Below are 22380 nucleotides of genomic sequence, written 5' to 3'. Positions count from 1 at the left end.
GCCATTGCAAGACCCCTGCTGGCTTAATATTCCAGAATACTCCCTGGTGTGTATCCTGTGGTCTTGCAACTATAAACAGAATCACAGAGAATAAAACTGAAAGGGAGGTCACTCCAGAGAAGAAATGCTCAGCTCAGAACTATGTCTGGTTAATGCGTGTGTCTTAGACACACATAAGGAATGCACATGTACAAGAGCAAAAGAGGTGAAGCCTCACTGTCACCAGGGACACCACACACTTCCCTTCCACCTTTTTATAGAAACATAGCTTTCAGTATTATACTATAAAAGCAGTCTACAGAGGAGTATGCCCAGTCTGGGATGTTCTCATAGAAGGGATGGTATCAGGCCAAACCACCACTTTCCTCTGAAGGAAGCTTCCTCCCTGCCTTCCTCACGAGTGCCCTGGTTTTTTCCTCCTTAATTTATAAAAGCCATTCTTTCAGTTCTTTTTATAGCTTGCTGTACCCTTAAATGCCTGACTGCCCCCAAGACAAAGGTTTTCAGTATGATCTTGGTCTTTCTCTTTCAGGTCACTAAATTCCTGTCACTGACAGGACTTGATAAGCTATTCTTGTTACCCCATGAGGAGGCTTTCTCCCTTGTGCGCATTGGTGGGACAGCAGGTATGTTCCACCCCTCCCTGTACTATGAGGTTTTGCATCAGAGAGAGATGGTTCATCTTCTAACTCAGATGCCTCAGGCCCAAACCAAACCTCCTCCAATGTAGTGAAGAGAAATTTACAACATCAGTTTAAAAAATGAGTTTAGACATTCCTGACACTCTGGTCTGACGGCATTTCAGTACATGACACTCCATTCCTCAAAGCTGGGTGGGTTTACTAGGGCTCAGAGCAAATCCAGTAGCTTCAAATCGGCACCAACTGGGTCTACTCAGGCCTGCTGGCACTGTGGGTGAGGCTGCAGGGCAGACACAAAAGCCTCTGACAAAGGCCAGTCTCAAAGTATAGAACTCTATGAGTCAAGCCTGTACCTAATCTAATGCCTTCAGAGGTCTTGGCTTGGTGAGGCTATACTCAAAAGAGGTAAACAGGCTACACACTCAGGGCTGGGCACAGATACCCTGACGTGGGTTGAAGTTTGTACAAAGCTGTCTGAGCAATGGAACATGATCCTCTCCCAGACCTCCCTCACCACAGGCTAGAGAACAGGGGGTTGAAAACAAGAGGCCTGCACCAAGGGAAAAGACCAGGCACAGCCCAGGAAGGGCAAGAACACCACCATGACCAGACTCTAATGCCCTTTAGACCCAGAACTCTGGCCTTACAAAAACAGCAAGGAGGCGAGGGAGAGCAGAGCAGGAGACAGGCTGTGGATATGGCAAGACTACGGGAAGAGAGCACCAAGAAGGGGGTGAAGACCCCAGAGCTGCCAGGTTGAAACCTCCTCACCTTTGCCCCAAACTTTGCATTGGCTGGATGGGAATAAAGCAAGAAAAGCACAGCTGGGTTGGACAAACTATTAGTGTGAAGAAGGGACAGTGGATGGGCCCTCAGGAGCTGGCTGGCATCCTCTAATCCATCCCAGTGGAACCCTGACTCCAAGGACCAGTAGAAACCTAGATGCCAGGGTCATGAACATTACCTTATATGGGGAGATGTGTGTATCTGGAGGGAAGGCCAACATGCCCATGACCTGGCGAACCTCATCCAGCTGGCTCCCTTCAGCCTGACTGAAGTGCTTTCTTGCATGTCTGAAAAACAACATTTTGGCACATTTAAGTTTGTATTCCCAGATTTTCAGTAATTAATCACTTAGACAATCAACTCAAAGGTTAAAAGACGACTTGTGAGAGTTAGGTATTTCCTTCTACCATGTGGATCTCAGAGATTACACTAAGGCTTGCCAGGCTGACAAGCAAGTGCCTTCCTTTACTTGCTAAGCCAACTCTCTGAGCCCCAGAACTCCAATTGTAAGGATCTAGACTAGCAGGTCCTTCATAATCTGGCATTAAAGGAATCCGATCCCAGAAGATGTGCTGGGCAGGGCCTGAGGGGTCAAGATATCAGAAAATGGGTTCAATTAGTGCTAGAATTATTGCCTGAGCCTTCAAGTAGTTCCATTTGCCCTGAGTGCTTACCTCAGGCCCAGGGACTTGAGTCCAACATCTTTAATTCTAAGTTGTTTGAAGCAACGGGGCCCACAGAGGGACTCCAAGGCTTGTCTAGCCCATCATGTACAAGTAAACACATACTGTGGGCTTTCACATGTGATACACATGGCTGTCTCAGGACTGGGCCAAAATATACCTGGAAGGGCTGGGCAGCCAGGAGGAGTATGGAACTTTCCTCCGCTGGCCACTAGCCCTTAATACCTAAAGCTTCATATCTTCCCACAAGGCCTCACTCACTGTCATAGCCTCTATACCCCAAGTCCCTCCTGCAGAACCAGTCCCTTTAACCAGTGGCCAGTGACACAGCAGAACCCCTAGAATCAAGTCACCATGTAGGTCAGCCCTGTGCTAAGTCAGGAAAAAAGAGCTAGAAAGTCCTGGGAACCTGAGGCAGCCTTGGAGTAAGAATGGGTATGTATGGTTAGATAGAGAATAAAATTAGCAGACAATGTCACCAAGCAGCCCCCAGGAAGTAGCAAGATGGCCACAAAGCCAGAGGAAGTGGGAGGTATGCCCAGGTTAAGGATACAACCAACTACTCTACATAGCTTCCCACTCAACAGAAGCAGTGAGTCGAGACCAATACCAGGTGTAGGACTCTGACATCCTAATCCCAGGGGAAAAGAACTAATTTTGCTTTAATGAATATCTCCAACAGTAAAAGAAAAACAAAACAGAGTTTGGCTTTTTATTGTCTCCCAACAAGAGCTATAGGTTGAAAGCTTGGCTGTCAACTATGGCATGATTTGAAATACCAAAGTTTAGAAGGTGGAGCCCACTGGAGGAAGTTAGGTCACTCGGGTGTGTTCTTCAAGGGATAGTGCACATTGGCCCCTTGCCACTGTGTTTCCTGGTTGCTGTGAATTAAGCGGCTGTCTTCACTATATACTTCTGCCATCGCACAGGCGCCACACGGGGAGACCAAGTGACAGAAGAGGAGCGAAAATGGACCTGTTCACCTTTCAAGTTGTTTGCCTCAAGAATACATCACAGTGGTAAAACTGGCAACTGGCGTACAGCAACACCAAATTTTTCTTTGCAAACATAAATGTGAGATACCCAGAGACTGACACACCTGAACCAACCAGCCAGCCCCGAGTCTGAGGAGAGCGACAATCCCTGTAACATTGTAGTTGACACAGATCAAGTCTCAAGTCTCAGGAACCAGGCACGGTTCCCCTCCCAAAACTCCGGGTTGCTCAGGTAGCTGAGGACTAGGCAGCAAAATGTGATTTTTTTTTTTTTTGAGATAGGGTCTTACTATAAGTAGCCCTGGCTAGCCTAGAACTTGTTATATAGACCAGGCTGTCCCCAAATTCACAGGGATCCACTTGCCTCTGCCTTCTAAGTACTAGGATTGGAAGCATATACCACCACTCCTGGCATGACCAGGTCTCTTAAAAAGAAATAAGAGGAGGAGAAATTAACTTGATGGTAGAGCACTTGTCTACAGCTCACAGACTAGAAAGAAGGGGAACCAACTGACAGGACCACTCTGCTTTGACTAAAGGTCAGAGAGTTGGTTATTGTTAACAGTTCAGAAAACAGGTGCGGCAGACCTAGTACTTCAGGTTTTAAAAAGTACATCTGTTTCTACTTCAGACCAGTCTAAGGATCCAACTAGATTCCTACTCCCTTTGGGAAATAACAATGGATTCCACACAGTGCGTGGTTTACCTACACAATGTTTTGGTCTAGGGGGTGAGCGTTAACTTGTCCTGTTTTGGCCAACAGAACGTTTAACTAAGAATGCAGCTCGCAGTCCTTCAACTGATCTGTTCATTCCTTGTCTCATGTTAATGTAGTTTTTTTTTTTTTGTTTGCTTTGTTTTTTTTCTATCTTACTCCTCCTACCTTTTGGAGTTGGGGTATTTAAGAAATGGGAATTAAATGCAGGCGATTTTTCAGCATTCTCCAGAACTCCCTCCTGATGCTATATTCTGTGTTCTTTTTTATCTTATTTTTCTAATCCCTGCCAATCAATGGAGGGCATACACACATGTAGGCATCTCATGTTTTCCCTTTACAATGTATGAGTTAAGGTGAAGTGACAGCAGCTAGTAAGGTCCACAGCCAGCTCTCTCATACCTACCTTCACCTTCCCACTCTCCCAAGGAATAGCAGTCCTGGGTTCACTAAAAGCTAAGTCTGGGCTGGACCGACAGGACTCTGCTCCCAACCCAGGCTTCTCTGGTGGGACATGTCACTGCTGAGTCTCAACGTTGCATCACAGACAGACACCTTCTGGAAGATATATTCCTTCAGTGCCTATGCTGGGAGATGCCACCAGCTCAGAACGTGTGGGGGAGCAGCAGGCCATGTTTTCACTGTTTCAGTGTTCCTCCCTGCTCACACTCCAGGACTAACTGGGCAGGAGCCTTGGCAAAGCTAGAATTGGAAAACCCCAGCTACAGGCACTGACCAGACACCTGGTAGGCACCAGGAAGGCTTTACAAAGCTTACTGAAAGCAAGTCGTTCAAGGAAAGGAGTAGAAACTGGCACATGGTACTCTTTGTAACACTCCAGGCAAAAAAGGGTGAGTCTTATGCTGGACTGCTAGAGAGCCACTAGGGACCTCCCAAGTAGAGGCACATGTCCTCTCAGGGCAGAGACAGACCGCGGAAGCTCAGCTATGTCTGTAGAAAGCCCTAAGGTATACTTCCTGATGCAAGCATGCTTCAAGATGGCCACGAAGAAAACACCAGATCAAGGAAGTGTGAACTGATCAAGGAACAGCCCCTTGAGGCAAACCCTGTTCATGATTATGTCCAAGGTGGAGAAGATGGGCCCAAGAGTCTTGATCACAGGTTTACATGGGTGGTTGGGACGCCAATCTAGCTTACTGACAACTATGAGGGTCTGAACTGCTACATGAAATTGTCTGTGGAGCAGGGGACTTCAATCCCTGGCTTAGAACACAAAAATGTAGTTAGTTGGCATGTAGGACTGAAGCCATCAGATGAGAAGTGCCCCAACATGTGTTTCCTTCTCCAGCACTCTGACCAAGAGAACAGGTAAAGAGCAACAGCAACCAAGTGTCCTGTCCTAATGAATAGAACCTTCTGTATGGCCTCTTACCTCACAGCATCCAGGCGTTTGTTCTGCCGAACAAGTTCAATGAACTCCTGAATCCTGAGGCTGAACTCCAGGCAGCTCTGAGGGCAAAGACAGACAGGGTTAGGTGTCACCTGTCAGCAGGTGAGATGGCCTAGGCGCCCAGGCACCAGGATCCACAGGTCCCACAGATTCTATCATCAAAACTCAGGGCCGCCCATGGGCACTGAGAAGCAATGCTACGGCCAGAGTCTCTATTCTAATGGGCAACAGTCCTCTTCCAGTAGGACTAATGCATTATGCAGATGGTGAGTTCAATACCCAAAGGCAGTCATGTGGCATCTGTATGGGCAGCAGACAGGGATTGTCATCAGCTCCCAGAGTACATGGGGTAAAGCTAAGTGACTGTATGAGGAAATCCTGCCAACTCCCTAGAGAGTTTTCCAGGTCCCCTACAGTCAAGATCCTATTGTCTATGAATACCATAAAGCAATTCTTCCTCTAAACGTGTCTCCTCTAGCTGGGCATGGTGACACACACCTTTAATCCCAGCACTCAGGAGGCAGAGACAGGCGGATCCCTGGGAATTAAAGACCAGCCTGGTCTACATAGTGAGTAGTTCAGGACAGTCAGAGCTATGTAAAGAGACCTTGTCTTAAAAGTTTCCTCTCTACCACCTCCACCCGGCTTCAACTCAGCACACTTCTTTTTTTTTTTTTTTTTTTTTGATTTTCGAGACAGGGTTTCTCCATAGCTTTTGATTCCTGTCCTGGAACTAGCTCTTGTACACCAGGCTGACCTCGAACTCACAGAGATCTGCCTGCCACTGCCTCCCGAGTGCTGGGATTAAAAGCGTGCGCCCGGCTCTCAGCACACTTCTTGTCGGTACTGTAAGCCATGCTGCCTGAGCTGGTGGTTGCTCTGTAAAAATGCCCACAAGTTGTTTTATCTAAGACCGATATCTGGTAAAAGGGGACAGTGCCAAGTGGGTATGAGGTAGCAAGAAGGTGGAACCTCAAAGGTGCTGACACGGAACACTAAGACAAACAAAAGATGGAAGGCTGAAAAGATGACCAGGAGGGTTCCAGGCAGAAACGGGGATAGTACAAAGGCTCTAGGAGAGAAGGAAAAAAATACCTGGAGCAATAAGCCCAAGGAAGCTAATGTTCCTGTCAAGACTCTAAGGTCCAGGCTGGGGGATCAGGAGACAATGCAGAAGCTTTAAGATTTGCAGTTGTAAGGAAGATCTGAGATCAGCGGCACAGTGGCTCTTGGGGACAGTACAGGGTATGCTGGTAGATGCCATCTACATAGAAGCTCAAAGCTGACTCTAAAACCAGCACTACAATCCAATGCAGGCAGAAGTTCCTGTGACTGGAGGCTAGCCAGTAGGAATATTAACCACCTTACACAGAAAGCACCTTTCTTTGCAAGTAATAATCTAAAGATCCCCAGGCAATGAGCACCGGACAGTGGAACACTTGCCCAGCACGTACAGAGCCACCTGTAAAACCAGCACCTAGGAGGCTGAGGCCTCAGTAAATTTGAGGTTAGCCTGAGGCAATGTCCTCCTAAAAGATACTCAAAACCTTCAGCATAGCTTCAGGACATATAAAACACTTCCTGACAGAAAACAGGAATGAGGATATGAAAAACTAGTCTAAGACTATTCATCATAGGTCACCGATTTCAGAGAATCCATATTACAACAGCACAAACTTCACATGGCAAGTAAATCATTCATGAACATCTAAGACTTAACTCAATTCTCCAGTGCCACATCCTTTCCTACCTAGCCTCCTCTATGCACCCAATCCCCATTTCAATGTAACTTCAGCAAAGCATACTCCTTTGCCAGCTGCTTTGACTCTATTCCACCAACACAGTGTAACCATAGCTTCACAATTCTGTGCAGGAAGATGACAGAGATATCCACTCCTCTGTTCCCTGCACTGGGGCCCTCCTGTGCCCAGGCTGAGGGTCAAGCAGGCTGGAAACAGTACATTTCAAGCCAGAGCAGGTGCTGTCCTGACTGAGTGGTGGGTGGCAGGCTTATCAGGAAAAGACAGGGTACCCAAGGCTCCCTAGGAGCAGCCTGGCCCCACTGACGAAGAGGTACATGCGAGTGGTCTGCTCCCTTTAAAACCAGGAAACAAAGCAGGACTGAAAGGTGAACCTGCACATTAGAGCCCCATTAAGTTGTAGAGTAACACCGTTCCTCCTATAGTTGGTGGGCACCAGGAAGATGTTTAAAAGCAGGACGAGACCACTGTACAGGTATTAAAGGAAAAGCAGTACCCCTCCTCCCAACCCTGACAGCATTTCTCCATGTAACAGTTCTGGCTGTCCTGTAGACAGCTTTGCAAACTCACTTTGTAGACTAGGCTGGCCTTGAATTCAAACTCAGAGATCCACCTGCCTCTGCCTCTTGAGTGCTAGGATCAAAGGTGTGCACTACCACCACAGCCCAGTGGAAAGTTTTGTTTCATAAAGCATATACTTTAAATCTTGTAGGGATATAGCCCCACCCATTGGGGGCGTGTTCGCCTCAGGCTAATATTTACTGATAAATCTGCTGGGCGTGATCCCAGCAGCCCCTTTTGCTCTGCTTTTCCTGTTCTCCACTGGAACCTGGGTCCTGTAAGTCTATTTCCTTATTAAAGCTGTATATATTTTTATAATCTGTCTGCATTTATTTACGCCGTCACATTTGGCCCCAAGCAGTTTGGAGAAAAAAACTGCGCCCATGTTCCCAAATACTGTTTATAAATGTTCTTTTACATTTAAAGGGGGATATGATATAGATATGAATAATTTGCATTGGTGTGGATTTGAAGGTCAATTTTGTTATATGTATATACATATTTCTAATCTTGATGAAGGTATTGTGATTGTATAGTTCATTTAAAAATGTAATGTATATAGGTTGTTAATGGATAATCATCGATAATTGTCAAGCTTTTAGTCATGTTAGTTAGATTTTCTAGATGTGCATAGATATATTTCAGCTAGATAGGCATTCTTCATATCTTTCAAAGACTGCAGAATATAGCATTTAATGTTTTAATAACTTAGGGCTTTTTATGACAATGAGACACGTCTGCTCCTGGCAGCACCAATCTACTTCAAGAGGAAGATGGGCATCGAAGAGGATCCTTATGGAGTTTGATAGCCATTTGGGCAAGAAACTGCTCTTGCCTGGACTGGTGCATAAACTGGACACGGAGAACCCACAGGAAGAGGACTGCTGAACTTGCCTAAAAATGAGATGGTTTTTCGGGGTTCCTGACTCATGAAAGAGTCTGCGAGACATTCTGCAGGACACAGCAAAAAGTGACTGAACTGTCTTTGGAATTTCCTGCTTGATGAAAATGTCTACTGGATACTATGCGCCTAAAAGCTAAAGATGGATGGCCCAACAGTACAAAAGAACTTTGGGTGACTGTCCAGGCAGTGAGATGTCTCTGTCATTTCTAGAGTTTTCTTATTTCTTGTTTACTTAGGTAATATTATATCCTTCTGGAGTCTTTGATGGAGTTGAAGAATAAATAGATAGTTATAGTTTTCCTTAGTTATGATAAAAGATAAAGTAGATATAAATATTGTAACTGTAATTCTTGCTTGATAATTGTTTTGTTATATGTAATTTTACTATGTTAAAGTTAAAGTCTTTCTTTTTTGTTTAAACAGAAAAAGGGGAAATGATGGAGGTGGGTCTTGTATTAATCTGTTGCTTTCATTGGTTAATTAATAAAGAAACTGCCTAGGCCCATTTGATAGGCCAACCCTTAGGTGGGTGGAGTAAACAGAACAGAATGCTGGGAGAAAGAAGCTGAGTCAGGGAGTCGCCATGATTCTCCCACTCCAGAAAGATGCAGGTTAAGATCTTTCCTGGTAAGCCAGCTCGTGGTGCTACATAGAATATTAGAAATGGGTTAGATCAATATGTAAGAGCTAGCCAATAAGAGGCTGGAACTAATGGGCCAGGCAGTGTTCAAAAGAATACAGTTTCCGTGTAATTATTTCGGGTATAAAGCTAGCCATGTGGGCGGCCGGGTGCTAGGAACTTAGCCCACTGCTAATATTTCAACAAAATCTGCCTTTATTATTTAGGAGTAATATTCCCTCTAACAGTTAACTTTCAAATACCTTACCAATATACAGAGTGCCTGTTTGTCATGCAAATTAAGCCTCCAGACCTAAATCTAAAACATGTATCTACCAAGTCATATAGTGGAATGACTGGCCACCTTGTTCACTCTACAGCAGCTGGAGACTCTGAATTTACCATTCTGTGTGACTTCTAGACAAAAGGCTTCCAGGTTGTTCTTTCAGTGTCCTGTCTAGTCTAGAGACCAAAGCTAATTTACAGATCTTATCTTGGTGCCCTGTTATATTTCTAATTTAGTGAAACTGCATCTGAGATGTTTCTTTTCCCATCCAGATCAGTGTGTCTGATTTGTGGGACTTCAGTGCAGTGCGGCTCCTCCACTATTTCTCCGATAAGAGGAGAGAGCACGTGTTCATGTGCATATTCCAATTATACAGATAGTATAATGTGATGTGATGGGCAACCCTATCACTAGGCACCTTCACAGTGTGTTTATGGACACCCCTAACATTCCCTTCTATCTCACTTCTTAGGCACTGAGGTAATGCTTACCAGTTCAGCACTCAATCAGCAACTCAATTTCTCAGGCTCTGCCTACCCAGAGTGTCCACCTCTGGTCCACATAGTAAATTCAGCAAGTTTGTAGACACACTGCCTAGAGAGGTCAAAGCTTGGGAGATCACTTCATCAAAGATAAAAGCCCAGTGTTTTCTGTGTGAGGGAGTGAAGGTGGAAACTGAGTAGGCCAGACTATTATGTAACGAACCATTCTGGCTTTCCTTTTGGGGGTTTCTGTACCAAGATCCTCACTGGTGGTTCTACTCTTTTGTTCCATCTTCATCTTATGCTCACTTTGGCAGTCCTGAGTGGCAGAGTGTCACTCTTGGCTGGTTACTACATGACCCCAACAAACTCAACCCGATGGATTAAAGCAGCAATCTAGAATATAGCTCCTCTGGTGGAAGCAGGGCCTACTAATGAAAACTAACACATTTCTGCTACAAAGCCCTAAGACGATAATTTTCAGTGGGCAGGTTTCAGGTCTGTGGTCTGTGTTTCACTTTGAAAGAATGTTTTAAAAGCACAAAGTGTATATTCAGTAGAACAACACACCCCAGAGTTGTGTAGCCCCTATCTGACTAAGTGGGGAACCTACAGCTGCCTCAACTCGTAAGTGCAGTGGGCATGAACCAAACCAACACTAGAGGCAGGGTTTTTACCTAAAGGTAAAGCAGCAACACCCAAACACCTTGAACCCCACCCTACATCCAACAACTCAATCTTACAAACCATCACCAAACCAAAAGGTTGCAAGCATGATGGTCCTGGAGAGGTGGCACAGCTACTCAACTTTGGCCTCTCCTTCAATAGAGACCCATCCTCAGCAGAAGTCCAACCGGGAAAGCCCACATACCTTCATCTTCCGGAGTCGGGACTTGTTGTCATGGCACCAGGCAAGGCAGGTGGCTGTCTCACGCCTCTCCAAGGATTCTTCTACTTCTTTGGCTGTCAGGAACATCTCGATATTCACAAGGTCCTTAGAGGAAGGGGCAGCTCAGGTCACAACATGCCTGTGGCCTACAAGCAGGGGCAACTGATTTCTACCCTCTTCACCCCAGCCTCCCACCCAGAGTTTTGGCTTGGCCCTACTGCACCCTTGCCTCCGGATCAACCTGTCTAGGGCACTGCTCATAGAGAGTTCCCAGGGAATAAGATTCCAGAAGCAGAAATGGTCCGTGATGACTGGGAAGCTTACATGTGGCAGATGCCTACTGGTTAGGGGAACCAGACCCATCCTGTTGTAATAAAGAAAGATCAACAAGGATCATAACCAGACTGTTATAGATAGCACAGGGTACAGGCACTCTGTGGTTAACCTTGTCAATTTGATGAGATTTAGAATCACCATGGAAATTAATCTCAGCATATTTGTAAGGGACCACTTAGCTTAGGTAAATTTTAAAGGTAGGAAGATTCATGGTAAACGTGGGTTGTACTATTCCAGGGGCCACAAGTATCAAGTGTGAAAACACAGAATGCAACCTGAGTACCGGTAATCATCTCTACTTCCTAACTGTGTACACACATAAACAGCTGCCTCCTGCTTCTGTTGCCATGCCTTCTCTGGCATGATGGACTATCTCCTGTAACTCTCAAATTAAACCTTTCTTCATTAAGTTACTTTTGTCAGGCATTTTGGTACAGCAACCAAAGTTATACCCCAAACAAACCACAAACCAGTGTACAACCTTCTTCAAGCCCTTAGCATAGGGCACAATGCCTCCACTGTATGTGTGTGTGTGTGTGATATGATACTCTCCCCAGTTCCTATGCTCTTTAAAAAGGGGCCAAAGACAGAAAATCTGAGCTCTGGAGGGTTCGTACAAGGTCAGGGTCCCTCTTCATTAAGGTGTCCAACAAGATTAGCAAGAATTGAGTGGCTGGGACAATGAGATGTATGCACATTATGAGAAAAGCAGGAAGCTACCTGAAGAAAATGGAAATCTTAAAAAATTACACTTATTTGTATACCAGTGGGCAGATATATGTAGGTGGGAAAATGACTTGCTGGAGCCAGTTCTCTCTTCCACTATGTAGTTCACAGGGATCAAAATTACTTTTGACAACAAGTGTGCCTTTACTTGCTGAACCGTCTCATCAGCCTGAAAACACAATTTCTGGGCTATATTCCAACAAAACATATCGGTAACAAACGGTTTCTCAACTAACAAATAGAATAAGAGCACAGAACTGCTGATTCCTAGCTGAGTCATGTGTAGTATGTATGCTCTGGCCAGAATCTACAGGGACCAGATGTTTCTTCTGACAAACCCCATGACAACGGTCCCAGTTAGCATCATATCCCAAGCACTGGAGACTACACATGCCGGAAATGACCAGAGACGGGAGAAAGTGGAAATTATGGGAAGCTCCTTCCAGAGACATGGCCGAGCAGAGCATGTGGAACTTGCTGTTGAACATGGTGCAGACACAACACAGCCTTTAAAGTAAAAGAAATCGTAATAAAACTCCTACTATTCCTATTTCAAGATAAACTATCGTAAGAAGCAGACTAGAGCTAATACCAATGCAATTAAAACTAATGGTTTGGATGATGTGAAATAGCACAGTTGGAAAAAGATGCTTGTCATCAAGCCTGACAACCCAAGTTCAAGCCAAGGACTCACATGGCAGAGAGAAAACTGACTTCCAAAAGTTGTCCTCTAACTTCTACATGTGTCATAACATGTATGATAAATTTAATAAAAAATTTAAAATAATAATGGCTTACAAGAAAAGTAACAAGAAAAAAATGTGACCACCCATGGGTTCAGTGATACACACTGGTGGCCACCCACAGGCTGGGTATTCAATGTCTAGAGGCAATGGCTATAAACAGTGGTCACTGGTCAGGGGCAAGAAAGCAGCAATACCTTCCCCTGGCTATATGGGCATGTCACTGACTCCAGGGAGCTCCTGTCAAGAACACCAACCTTCATGCCTCCTCAGGCACCACAAGGCCAACAAGTTCAAGTTGGCTAAAAGCAAGTTAATTTTATCCTGTGATCTTCAGTGACTGTTGGGGCACCATAAGAGGTAGAAACAGAAGGGAATGTGATGGTATTCACTCCTAAGCAGGGGATCAAGAGTTCAAAGAGCCCACCTCGATGCCACTCTGGCGAGCCAATTTCACAGCTGTATTGTAGTAGCCACAGCGCAGGAGATGCTCCACCATCATGCGGTCCATGCGCTTTCGTTTCCACATGCTGGCTGCTGCTGGCTGGTCACTGCTGTGCTCCTTGAGGTGCTCGATCCTGCGTTTGCAGAGCTTGGCACTCTCATCCTCAGCCTGGATGGACTCTACTGCCTAAGTCACAGCAAACAACTTGAGATGATTGGTCCACCAGCAGCAATGAAAACACACGTATTTACAACCTCTTCTGAATACTTGCAAGAAGACAAGCAAGGAAAGGTAAAAGCTAAGATGTTGTTGGACTATATGGTAGAAATAGAAGAAATCAGGCTCTTCATCTGTTTGGGGTGAATTTGTGTGAGACAGTAATTACTAAGAGGGACATGACATACTACCCACTACTTCACATACTTGCTGAGCACATTTGAGGCCCTATTTCCCTAAAAAAAAAAAAAAAAAAAAAAAAAAAAAAGGCTTAAAATGCATGCGTATCTTTTTTGGTTTAAACTACGTTGTCAGATGCTTAAAATTTGAAATTTATTTTACTTTCCTTGTCTTATTATTGACTATAAAGTGACTCATTACTTTACTATGAGACAGGGTCCAAATGTGTAGCCCTAGCTAGTAGCATGGAGCTCACTATGTAAACCAGGATTGTCGTTCAAACTCACAAAAATCCTTCTGGCTCTGCCTCCTGAATGTGGGGATTAAAAGCATGTGTCATGTTTGGTCTGACTTTTAAATATAACCTCTCATTCTCAGACAATGCTCCTAGGCAGGTGCAGTCCCTGGCCTTTTCTTACATCTGACCCCTATCTGGGACTGGGGCTGATGATTCTCTTCTGTTGCCTCAGTTCTCTAATCCCTTTGGGAAGCTGTTTTGAAGGACTACTCAAATCTTTAAAGGTCATCCTCAGTGGCTAGGTCATTTTGACAGTTCCAGGAAGTTCTGGGATGAAATATATCAGTGTTCACAAGCCCTAGCTTCCTCATAGGTGGGGCTTAGGACACTTTCAGTTATCTAGCAGCATGAGGCCTAAACATCCTTTCCACAGTTTGCCTATGTCTTGATCTCCCAGCAGGGCCCATTCCCAGAGGACAAACCTTCCTCTTGAGGACACTCAGCTTCTCTACCACACCATCCAGTAGGCTGACCACAGAGTCCACAGCTGGGCAACTACTCAAGGTCTTCTCAAGCTCAGCTACCACCATGGTGACGTGGCTGGTTTCCCGATCAATGTTTTTCTGGGCAGCTCGGAAGCGTTTATTCAGTGTCTCATAGGGCACCTAGACAAGAAAAGGCAGAAAGAATCTCAGCTCTGTCATTCAGTGCACAGATACACCCAAGGCACAGCACATGGGTCTCCTTCACATGCAGCAAAGGCAGCCTAAGACCCTGAGCTCTAAAAACATCTCCCAGCATCCTGGACCAGGACCCACAAAGCATGACTAGACATGCTCCAGAGCCTGGAAGTGAGACTGACACTAAGATACATGCTGCCCTGGTCTTTGAATAATGCTAAGCAACATTTTTTTCACAAAAAAGAAAAAAAAAATAAGGGCATACAGACAAAATAACAGCAAAGTTTTTATCTAGAAAAACAAACAGTTAAAAAAGAGGATGAGAGAAAGGGGCTTCCCATCAAGTCATGGGAAACTGGAGGTAAAGACTACACTGGGTAGGGCAAGTCCCAAGAGCTTCATATCATTCAGGTTAATGTGAAGTCATCATATTTCATGTGAAATTAAAAACACACATTAACATTTCTCCTCCATGAAAAAATATTATCCTAATTGTTAAAAAAAAAACCAAAACTACCATTTCCTACAGAAAAATTACAAAGTAAGCACTATGCAAAGAATTGTCAAGTCACTATGATTTTCTGTCTTTCCAGAAAATCACTGTGATGTGAGATTCCCCTCTGTATGCTGTGAATACCATTGGTTAATATAGAAAACTGTCTTGGGCCTGCGCAGGGGTAAACTAAATTGAATGCTGGAGGAAGAAGGTGGAGTCAGAGAGAAGCCATGTAGCCCCACCAGAGACAGACGCCAGATGGAACTTTACCTGGTAAGCCACAGCCATGTGGCAATACATAGATTACTAGAAATGGGTTAAATTAATATGTAAGAGTTAGCCAATAAAAAGCTAGAGCTAATGGGCCAAGCAGTGTTTTAAATAATATAGTTTCTGCATTATTATTTCGGGTCTGAGCTGCTGAGCAGCTGGGAACCAACAAGCGGCCTCCTAATAAGATCACTGTCACTTTTCTCTCATTTCCTGGCCCATGACTGTGGACATAGCACACTAAGCTGTACCTGAGCAATGCCCCACCTCTATGGCAAACGAGGCTACAGCCATGGCTCCTATCTCTACTGTCAAGTACTGCTAGGATCAACTTTGCTGTCACAGCAAACTCACCTGCAGGAAAAATGTTTTTTCTATCTATCTATCTATCTATCTATCTATCTATCTATCTATCTACCTACCTACCTACCTACCTACCTATCTACCTATCTACCTATCTACCTTCTTTTTTGAGACAAGGTTTCAATGTTTAGTCCCGGCTGTCCTGAAACTGTACACCAGGCTACCCTGGAACTCATAGAAATCCAGCCTCCATAGTGAAAGATTAAAGATGTGCACCACCACACTCAATACCCAGCTCACCCGTGATCTTAAACCCACTCAGCAATATGGGCAAACTCATGGACCCTGCACCAGCCAGCCACTAAGATCATGGTGAGGCTTGATAAAGGCAGGAATGTAAACAGAGACCTAGATATGGTTCACTATGAAACCTAGGCTTTTTAAGAGCAGGTAATATAAAGACAGCGACAGACATGGGGAAAGGACTAGATTTACTTCCCCAATCCCAAACCCACTTTTCTCTAGTCCTATGTTGACTGTTACTCCCCAGGCAGGCAGCTTCAGACAGGAACATGCAATGTGTACCCACTCCTGTCTAACCTAAGGCTTCACTGGTACAAGAAGTAAATTCCACTAGTTGAGACATGTGAGGAAGGTACAAAGGTACAGCAAAATGGCAGTGAGCTCTTGCTTGCTGGTGAGCGAGGAAATCCTGCAGTGTTGGAAATGAAGATGGAAAAGTTGTCAAATAGCAAATATCTCAATAGGGTAATAAGAAACAAGAGTCTCGTGTGGCCAGTACAGCTCCTGGGCCAGGTAGAGAATAGCACAGGCTGTAGCATCCTCTCTGGAGGCTCTGTGATACGCTTCCTAAGTAGTCAGCCTGTCACAGTATGGGTGGCCAAGGCAACCTGCATTACCTTGCTCAGCCAACACTGTTTGTCTTCATGGATATGTTCTCCTGAGGATTCAGCACTTCTCACCAAAGGGGAGGGGGAAAGTGGGATATGTGTGGATACGCATGCACGCACACACGCACGCACGCAAAAGAGATTCCTCTGTTCCTATCTATTCAATGGAGAGATGTATTAAAAACTGTTTTTATCTAATGCCTTCCTACTACTGCAGACTCTTAGGAAGAACCTAATGGGAAAGTAGAAAGACATAAGACCTGGTGTGAGACTTTGGCAGCTACCAAGTCCCTGAGCCACCATAGCACTTGGCACTTTTGCCAGGTCCAACTCTCCTACATGCTACCCAATTTAAGGATTATCCTGCAAGGAGGAAGAATTCTGGCAGGCAAATCAATCACATATTCTTCAACCACAATGCATTCCAGCCCACCAAACAGCAGAGTATGTAGTTAGAGGCTTCATGTACCTAGCTTCCCCAGCCCCAAACACAGCCCAACCTGTGGCCAAGAATACTTTCTCTGGGTGTTGCTGGATGCCTGAAGAATGTCTTGCTAGCAAGCCTATGCTGTGCAATAACAAGAGAAAACAAATACTACAGTAGGCTGCAGACACAGGTTCCTGTTCTTTATGGCCAAAGAAAAAAGGTTGAGTTTTGCCTAACATTATATCAAAACACAAAGTTTATAAAGTCAAAACAAATGAAAGCAGCATTTGCTAAAACTCCTCTGTCAGGAGCAATGCTATCAGAAGAGTGAGCTGTTGCCGTAGTGGATGAGACATTGACTCACACCTGCATGTACTGCCAGGCTCTGGGATTCAGTCCCAAGTATAGGAAAAAAATACTGAGCTCCCAAGAGGGAAAACACCAGTTCCCAGCTGTGGTCATGGGTTATCATCTAACAAATTCCACCAGGTGTTGCTTAGCTGTTAAAAGCACTTGGTGCTCTTATAGAGGACCTGGGTTCAGTTCACCACACCAATATCAGGTGGCTCACAACTGCGGTGATTCTAGCTTCAGGGATGTGACATGCTCTTGAGGCATCCTCAGGAACCTACATGCACACGGGACACATACATACACTCAGATATACATATAAAATTATATAAGCAACTCTTTAAAAATCAAAACAAAAACATCTGACTACAAGGCAGGAGCACTGAGTGAGCTAAGGCAGTCCCACTAGCCCCCTCACTCTCAACACAATGCAACAGTCTACCTTTTCTCCCTTTTGCTGGCGATCCTTCAGACAGTTGTCCTTCTGATCTGGACCCACACTTTCCTTCAATACAGCAACACCAAGTTAATAAAAATTAAAATGAAAACAAACAAAACAAAACCCAAGCTACACAATACCATCTGCCACACATTAAAACTATATTCCAATAAATATAAAAATGTAATTATAAACTTGTGCATAAAGCTCCATCTAGGTGGCACTGGGTGATGCGAATAGACTCTCAATAGAATCAGAATCCTGCCAAGTCTTATGCCCCATGCCTGAGTGAAACCTAGCATATAACACCTGCAGGTTTCAAGTGTTATAAAATCTGTCAGCAGATCAGCTGACTGCTGGGACTAACACATCTACGTTGCTCCATACTTACTGAGATGGTCTATCAACACAGGTAATGACAGCAAAACCCCATCAGTTCAGGGTGTCCATCTAACTGTTATCTAGAGAGACGGTAGATAGTCATTTATTCAAAGTTCATGGCTCTGTTGAGAATCTTTTGAGAAAACAAAATCCAAGACTGAGTATATTGAAGTGAGGTGTGAACAAAATCACCATGTCCATGTGGAATCTACGGGAAGGCTGCACAGCATATGGCTTGCACTGCAAATGGTTCACATGTTGACTGAGGTTTCTGTCCTGCCTCGACCCTCAGCTGATCAGTCTCAAAGAAACACACAGAGGTCTACAATAGCTCAGACCTCTTATTAACTCTTACATCCTGCATTAACCCATAATTGTTGTCTGCATTGAACATCTCTTCCCAGCCAGCCATCATGCCTGAGTCTAACCTTAGAATAGCCCAGTGTCAACTTTCCTTGGTTAGACTTAAGACACATGCTTGTCAGGCACCCCTCTTTACTCCCTTCTTTAGCTTACCTTCCCCCTCCCAAGACTCCTCCTAGGGCCTAGGCCAGGTGCCTGAATCTCATTTAAGACTAGAGAATGGGTACAGTAGCTGACTACTCTCAGGGCCTCTTAGAACATGTCTCATAGTATAGTCAACAATCAAGAAGGAGCTTCCAAACCAGCTTCTTCCTTTTACCCACACCTTTCCCAGACCTGGAAACCAGTCCTCTTTTCTCTGCCCCTTTCCAGACACAAATGCTCCCCTCACTGAGTTATGCCAGGTGATTCCAAACTGTAAGTTCCAAAGGGCTCTGGGGAATGAACAGCAGGATTAAGACCCAAGCTAAATCACCACTCACAGATAAGGACAGTCTAAAGACATTTCTAGATACCAAGTCTGAAAAGTTCAGCAAGCACAAACTTTCTCTGGGAGGAAAATGTCTCAAGACAGTATTCAATAAGGCGAAACAGGAAATCTATAAGGGAAGACAACAGACACAGGACATGATACTAAAGAAGAAACTAAAAAAGATGGTAACCAACATGCCTATACATGTAATAGACTTTAAGGAAAAACTGCGGAAATGAGGCAAAATACTAAATATATACTCTTCACAAAAAAGATAAATGAGGCAGCAAGGATGGTTACAAGTAGCAGAAAACAATAGCATAAAGAACAACCTACAGGATGGTCCAAAACTTGCATTACTGGTACCTGGAGGTGAAGGTAGGAATATAAGTACAAAGCCAGTCTAGGTGATACACATCACATTCCAAGGACACCTAGGATACATAGAAAGATCCTGTCTCAAACACAAGAAAAATATCTCTTAAACTCAGTAAGAAAAAAAAAAGTGTGTAAAGTCTCTAAAGATGCTATGCAAGAATATAAATGATGGGGTGTGTGGAGACATGGCTCATTCCCAGAACTCACACCAGGCAACTCAAACCAGCTTGTGCTCCAGCTCCCAGAGATCAACACCTTCTTCTGGCCTCTAAGGGTACTATATGCATCCCTGTACCCCTCCACCCCTCCTTACATATCTCTCTCTCTCTCCTCTCTCTCTCTCTCTCTCTCTCTCTCTCTCTCTCTCTCTCTCACACACACACACACACACACACACACACGGTGGGATTAAAAAGAAAACATTTTTTTCTTTTAGTTTTTAGAGACAGGGTTTATCTATGTAACCATGGGTGTCCAGAAACTTATTTTATAGAACAGAGTAGCCTCGAACCCAGATATCTGCCTGCCTCTGCCTCTCAAGTGCTGGGATTAAAGACATGTGCCAGCCGGGCGGTGGTGGCGCACGCCTTTAATCCCAGCACTTGGGAGGCAGAGGCAGACAGATCTCTGTGAGTTCGAGACCAGCCTGGTCTACAAGAGCTAGTTCCAGGACAGGCTCCAAAACCACAGAGAAACCCTGTCTCGAAAAACCAAAAAAAAAAAAAAAAAAAAAAAAATTAAAGACATGTGCCACATGCTCATCAAGAAAAGGAATCTAAAAACAAACAAATAAACCTATAAAAGATGCTATTATCATTCAAGTGGAAAAATACAAATTAAAACCACAATGAAGCATTGCCTCATATCTGTTAGGATGATGGCTCTTACCAAATTAAAATGTAGCCAAACATGGTGGCACTGAGAAGAGCAGAGGCAGGCACACAGACCTCGTCTCCAAATAACAACAAAACCACACTGAAACCACACCATGTATTAGCAAAGTGTCTTGCTGGTGAGGACAGGAATGGCACTGTTAATGGTGAACCACCGGAGGATTACCATGAACAACAATTGTTGCGGTCTCCTCAGAGTTCTGCAGTCACAACAACTTCAAGGCAGATAGTCGAGATGGTCCAGCTTCACAGACTATTCTAGCCAGGACTTCAGATTAGCCTTGCACTTTCCCATTACACAGAGACTAGATTAAAAAATGTCACTGCTAGTTTTCTTAGGACTTGACCATTATCTCAATTTTCTCAGGATCCCCTGGGGATGCTGTCACCCTCTGACAACAGGAAGGAGTCTAGAGAACAAAATGCCTACATCCCCAAGAAGTGGGGTAGGTGGTTTTGGTCATTCGGTGGGTTATGGATGTTTGTTATCATTTAGTGGGAATACAGGAATATAGGACTAAAAAGACAACTATTCATCTCAAATATTTTACACTGGAATGGATACAAATTTAAGGTTATTTTTGTCATACCATATATATTTTTCTACTCTTGTTTAAACTATGCAGCTCATTTTAAAATGTAATATAAAGGCCGGGCGATGGTGGCGCACACCTTTAATCCCAGCACTCGGATCTCTGTGAGTTTGAGACCAGCCTGGTCTACAGAGCTAGTTCCAGGACAGGCTCCAAAGTCACAGAGAAACCCTGTCTCGAAACCCCCCCCCCCCAAAAAAAAGTAATATAAAGTTCTAGTCCTTGAAAGTTATTATTTCTGTTTAGGATCATTAAAAAATACAGGTTAGTAGTTACTTATCTATAATAATCAAGCTTGTAGTTACATTAGGTATGTTTACAAGGTTAAACAGATATATTTTAGATAGACAGATGATGTTCAAACATTTCTGAGACCTACAGAATATGGCATTTAAGATGTTTAATAACCTAATGCTTTTCATGACAGTCAGACACGTTGCTCCTGGCAGCACCAATCTATTTCATAAAAGGATGATGAGTGTAGAAGAACCTCCATATGGAGTTCGCATTCATTGTGGTAAAGCTAGCCATTTGAGCAAGAAACTGCCCTTGCCTGAAATACTGACAGTATACTATACAAACTTGACAAGAAAAACACAAAGAAAAAAGACTCCTAAACTTGGTCAAGATAAGGTGCGGCAGTCCTTCAAAATTAATGTTTCATATAAAAGTCTGCCAGATATTCTAGGCCTGGAAGCCAAAGATGGATGCCCCAATGTTGCAGAGAAACTCTGGATGACTATCCAGGCAGCCAGTTGCTCTCGTTTCTATAATTTTGGAAGTTGCTTGTTCTACACTTCCCGTTTACTCATGTAATATTATATCCTTCTTGGGTCTCTGATGGAGTTGAAGAAGAGATAGTTACAGTTTTTCTTGTTACCAGATTCAGAAAAGAAACTTACATAAGAAATGTAAAGTTTAAAAGGTTGAGAAACATAAAAGCTTAAACTTTTATCTAAGAAAATGATTTGACTTTGTGGGAGCCTAGACAGTTTGGATGTTTACCTTCCTAGATCTGGATGGAGGGGGGAGGACCTTGGACTTTGCACAGGGCAGGGAACCCTGACTGCTCCTGGGACTGGAGAGGGAGGAGAAGAGGAGTGGGGGGAGGGGGAGAGGGGCGGGAGGGGGGGAGGGAAATGGGAGGCAGAAAATTTTTTTCAATAAAAAAAAGATAAAATAAATAAATAAAAAAAAGAAAATGATTTGAGGTCTAAAAAGATCATTTGGGGATGGTAATACAAGTTAGGATAAAAAGTAAATTAGATACACAACTTTGGATTCACCAAGATAGGACAGATAATGGAGTATTTTCTCTGAATTTGTCAAGTGCAAATGGACTGGATATTGTAAATACAATTCTTACTTTATAAGTGTTCTTATTGAGTATAGTTTTACTATGTTAAAGCTAAAACCTTTCTTTTTATTTAGACAAGGGGGAAATGTGTAATATTTAACTATGTAAAGATGAGTTGCATTTGTGTTGCAAAATATTTGTCTAACTATGTAAAGATGTGTTGTATAGCTGGGCAGTGGTGGCATACCTCTTTAATCCCAGCACTTGGGAGCAGAGGCAGGCTGATATCTGTGAGTTCGAAGCTAGCCTGGTCTACAGAGTTGAGTTCCAAGACAGGCTCCAAAGCTATAGAGAAAGCTTGAAAAAAACAAAAAACAAAACAAGACAAAAGTTGCATTTGTTTAACTATATAAAGATGTGTTGCTGTTTTACCTTGCCTGCCTAAGGCACCTGACTGGTTTAATAAAAAGTTACATGGCCAGTGGCTAGGGAGGAGAAATAGGAACTTCC

General features: G+C 43.9%; 1 protein-coding gene across 4 annotated transcripts in view; it reads right to left on the bottom strand.

Moving 5' to 3' along the window:
- Positions 1 to 22380, bottom strand: part of Maea (macrophage erythroblast attacher, E3 ubiquitin ligase) — a 39316-nt gene that overhangs the window by 2916 nt on the left and 14020 nt on the right. For all 4 annotated transcript variants that reach the window (XM_057772848.1, XM_057772847.1, XM_057772850.1 and 1 more), the window contains 5 exons: positions 14099 to 14281; positions 12965 to 13168; positions 10715 to 10837; positions 5214 to 5290; positions 1606 to 1714 (listed from right to left, as the gene is read on the bottom strand). In XM_057772848.1, coding sequence (XP_057628831.1) covers positions 1606 to 1714; positions 5214 to 5290; positions 10715 to 10837; positions 12965 to 13168; positions 14099 to 14206 — 621 coding nt within the window. In that variant the 5' untranslated portion in view covers positions 14207 to 14281. The remainder of the gene's footprint in view (positions 1 to 1605; positions 1715 to 5213; positions 5291 to 10714; positions 10838 to 12964; positions 13169 to 14098; positions 14282 to 22380) is intronic.

Source organism: Chionomys nivalis, chromosome 6 (genome assembly GCF_950005125.1).
Source record: "Chionomys nivalis chromosome 6, mChiNiv1.1, whole genome shotgun sequence".
Taxonomy (NCBI): Eukaryota; Metazoa; Chordata; class Mammalia; order Rodentia; family Cricetidae; genus Chionomys; species Chionomys nivalis.
Note: the sequence above shows the minus strand (reverse complement) of the source record. Positions and strands in the feature narration are given on the sequence as shown.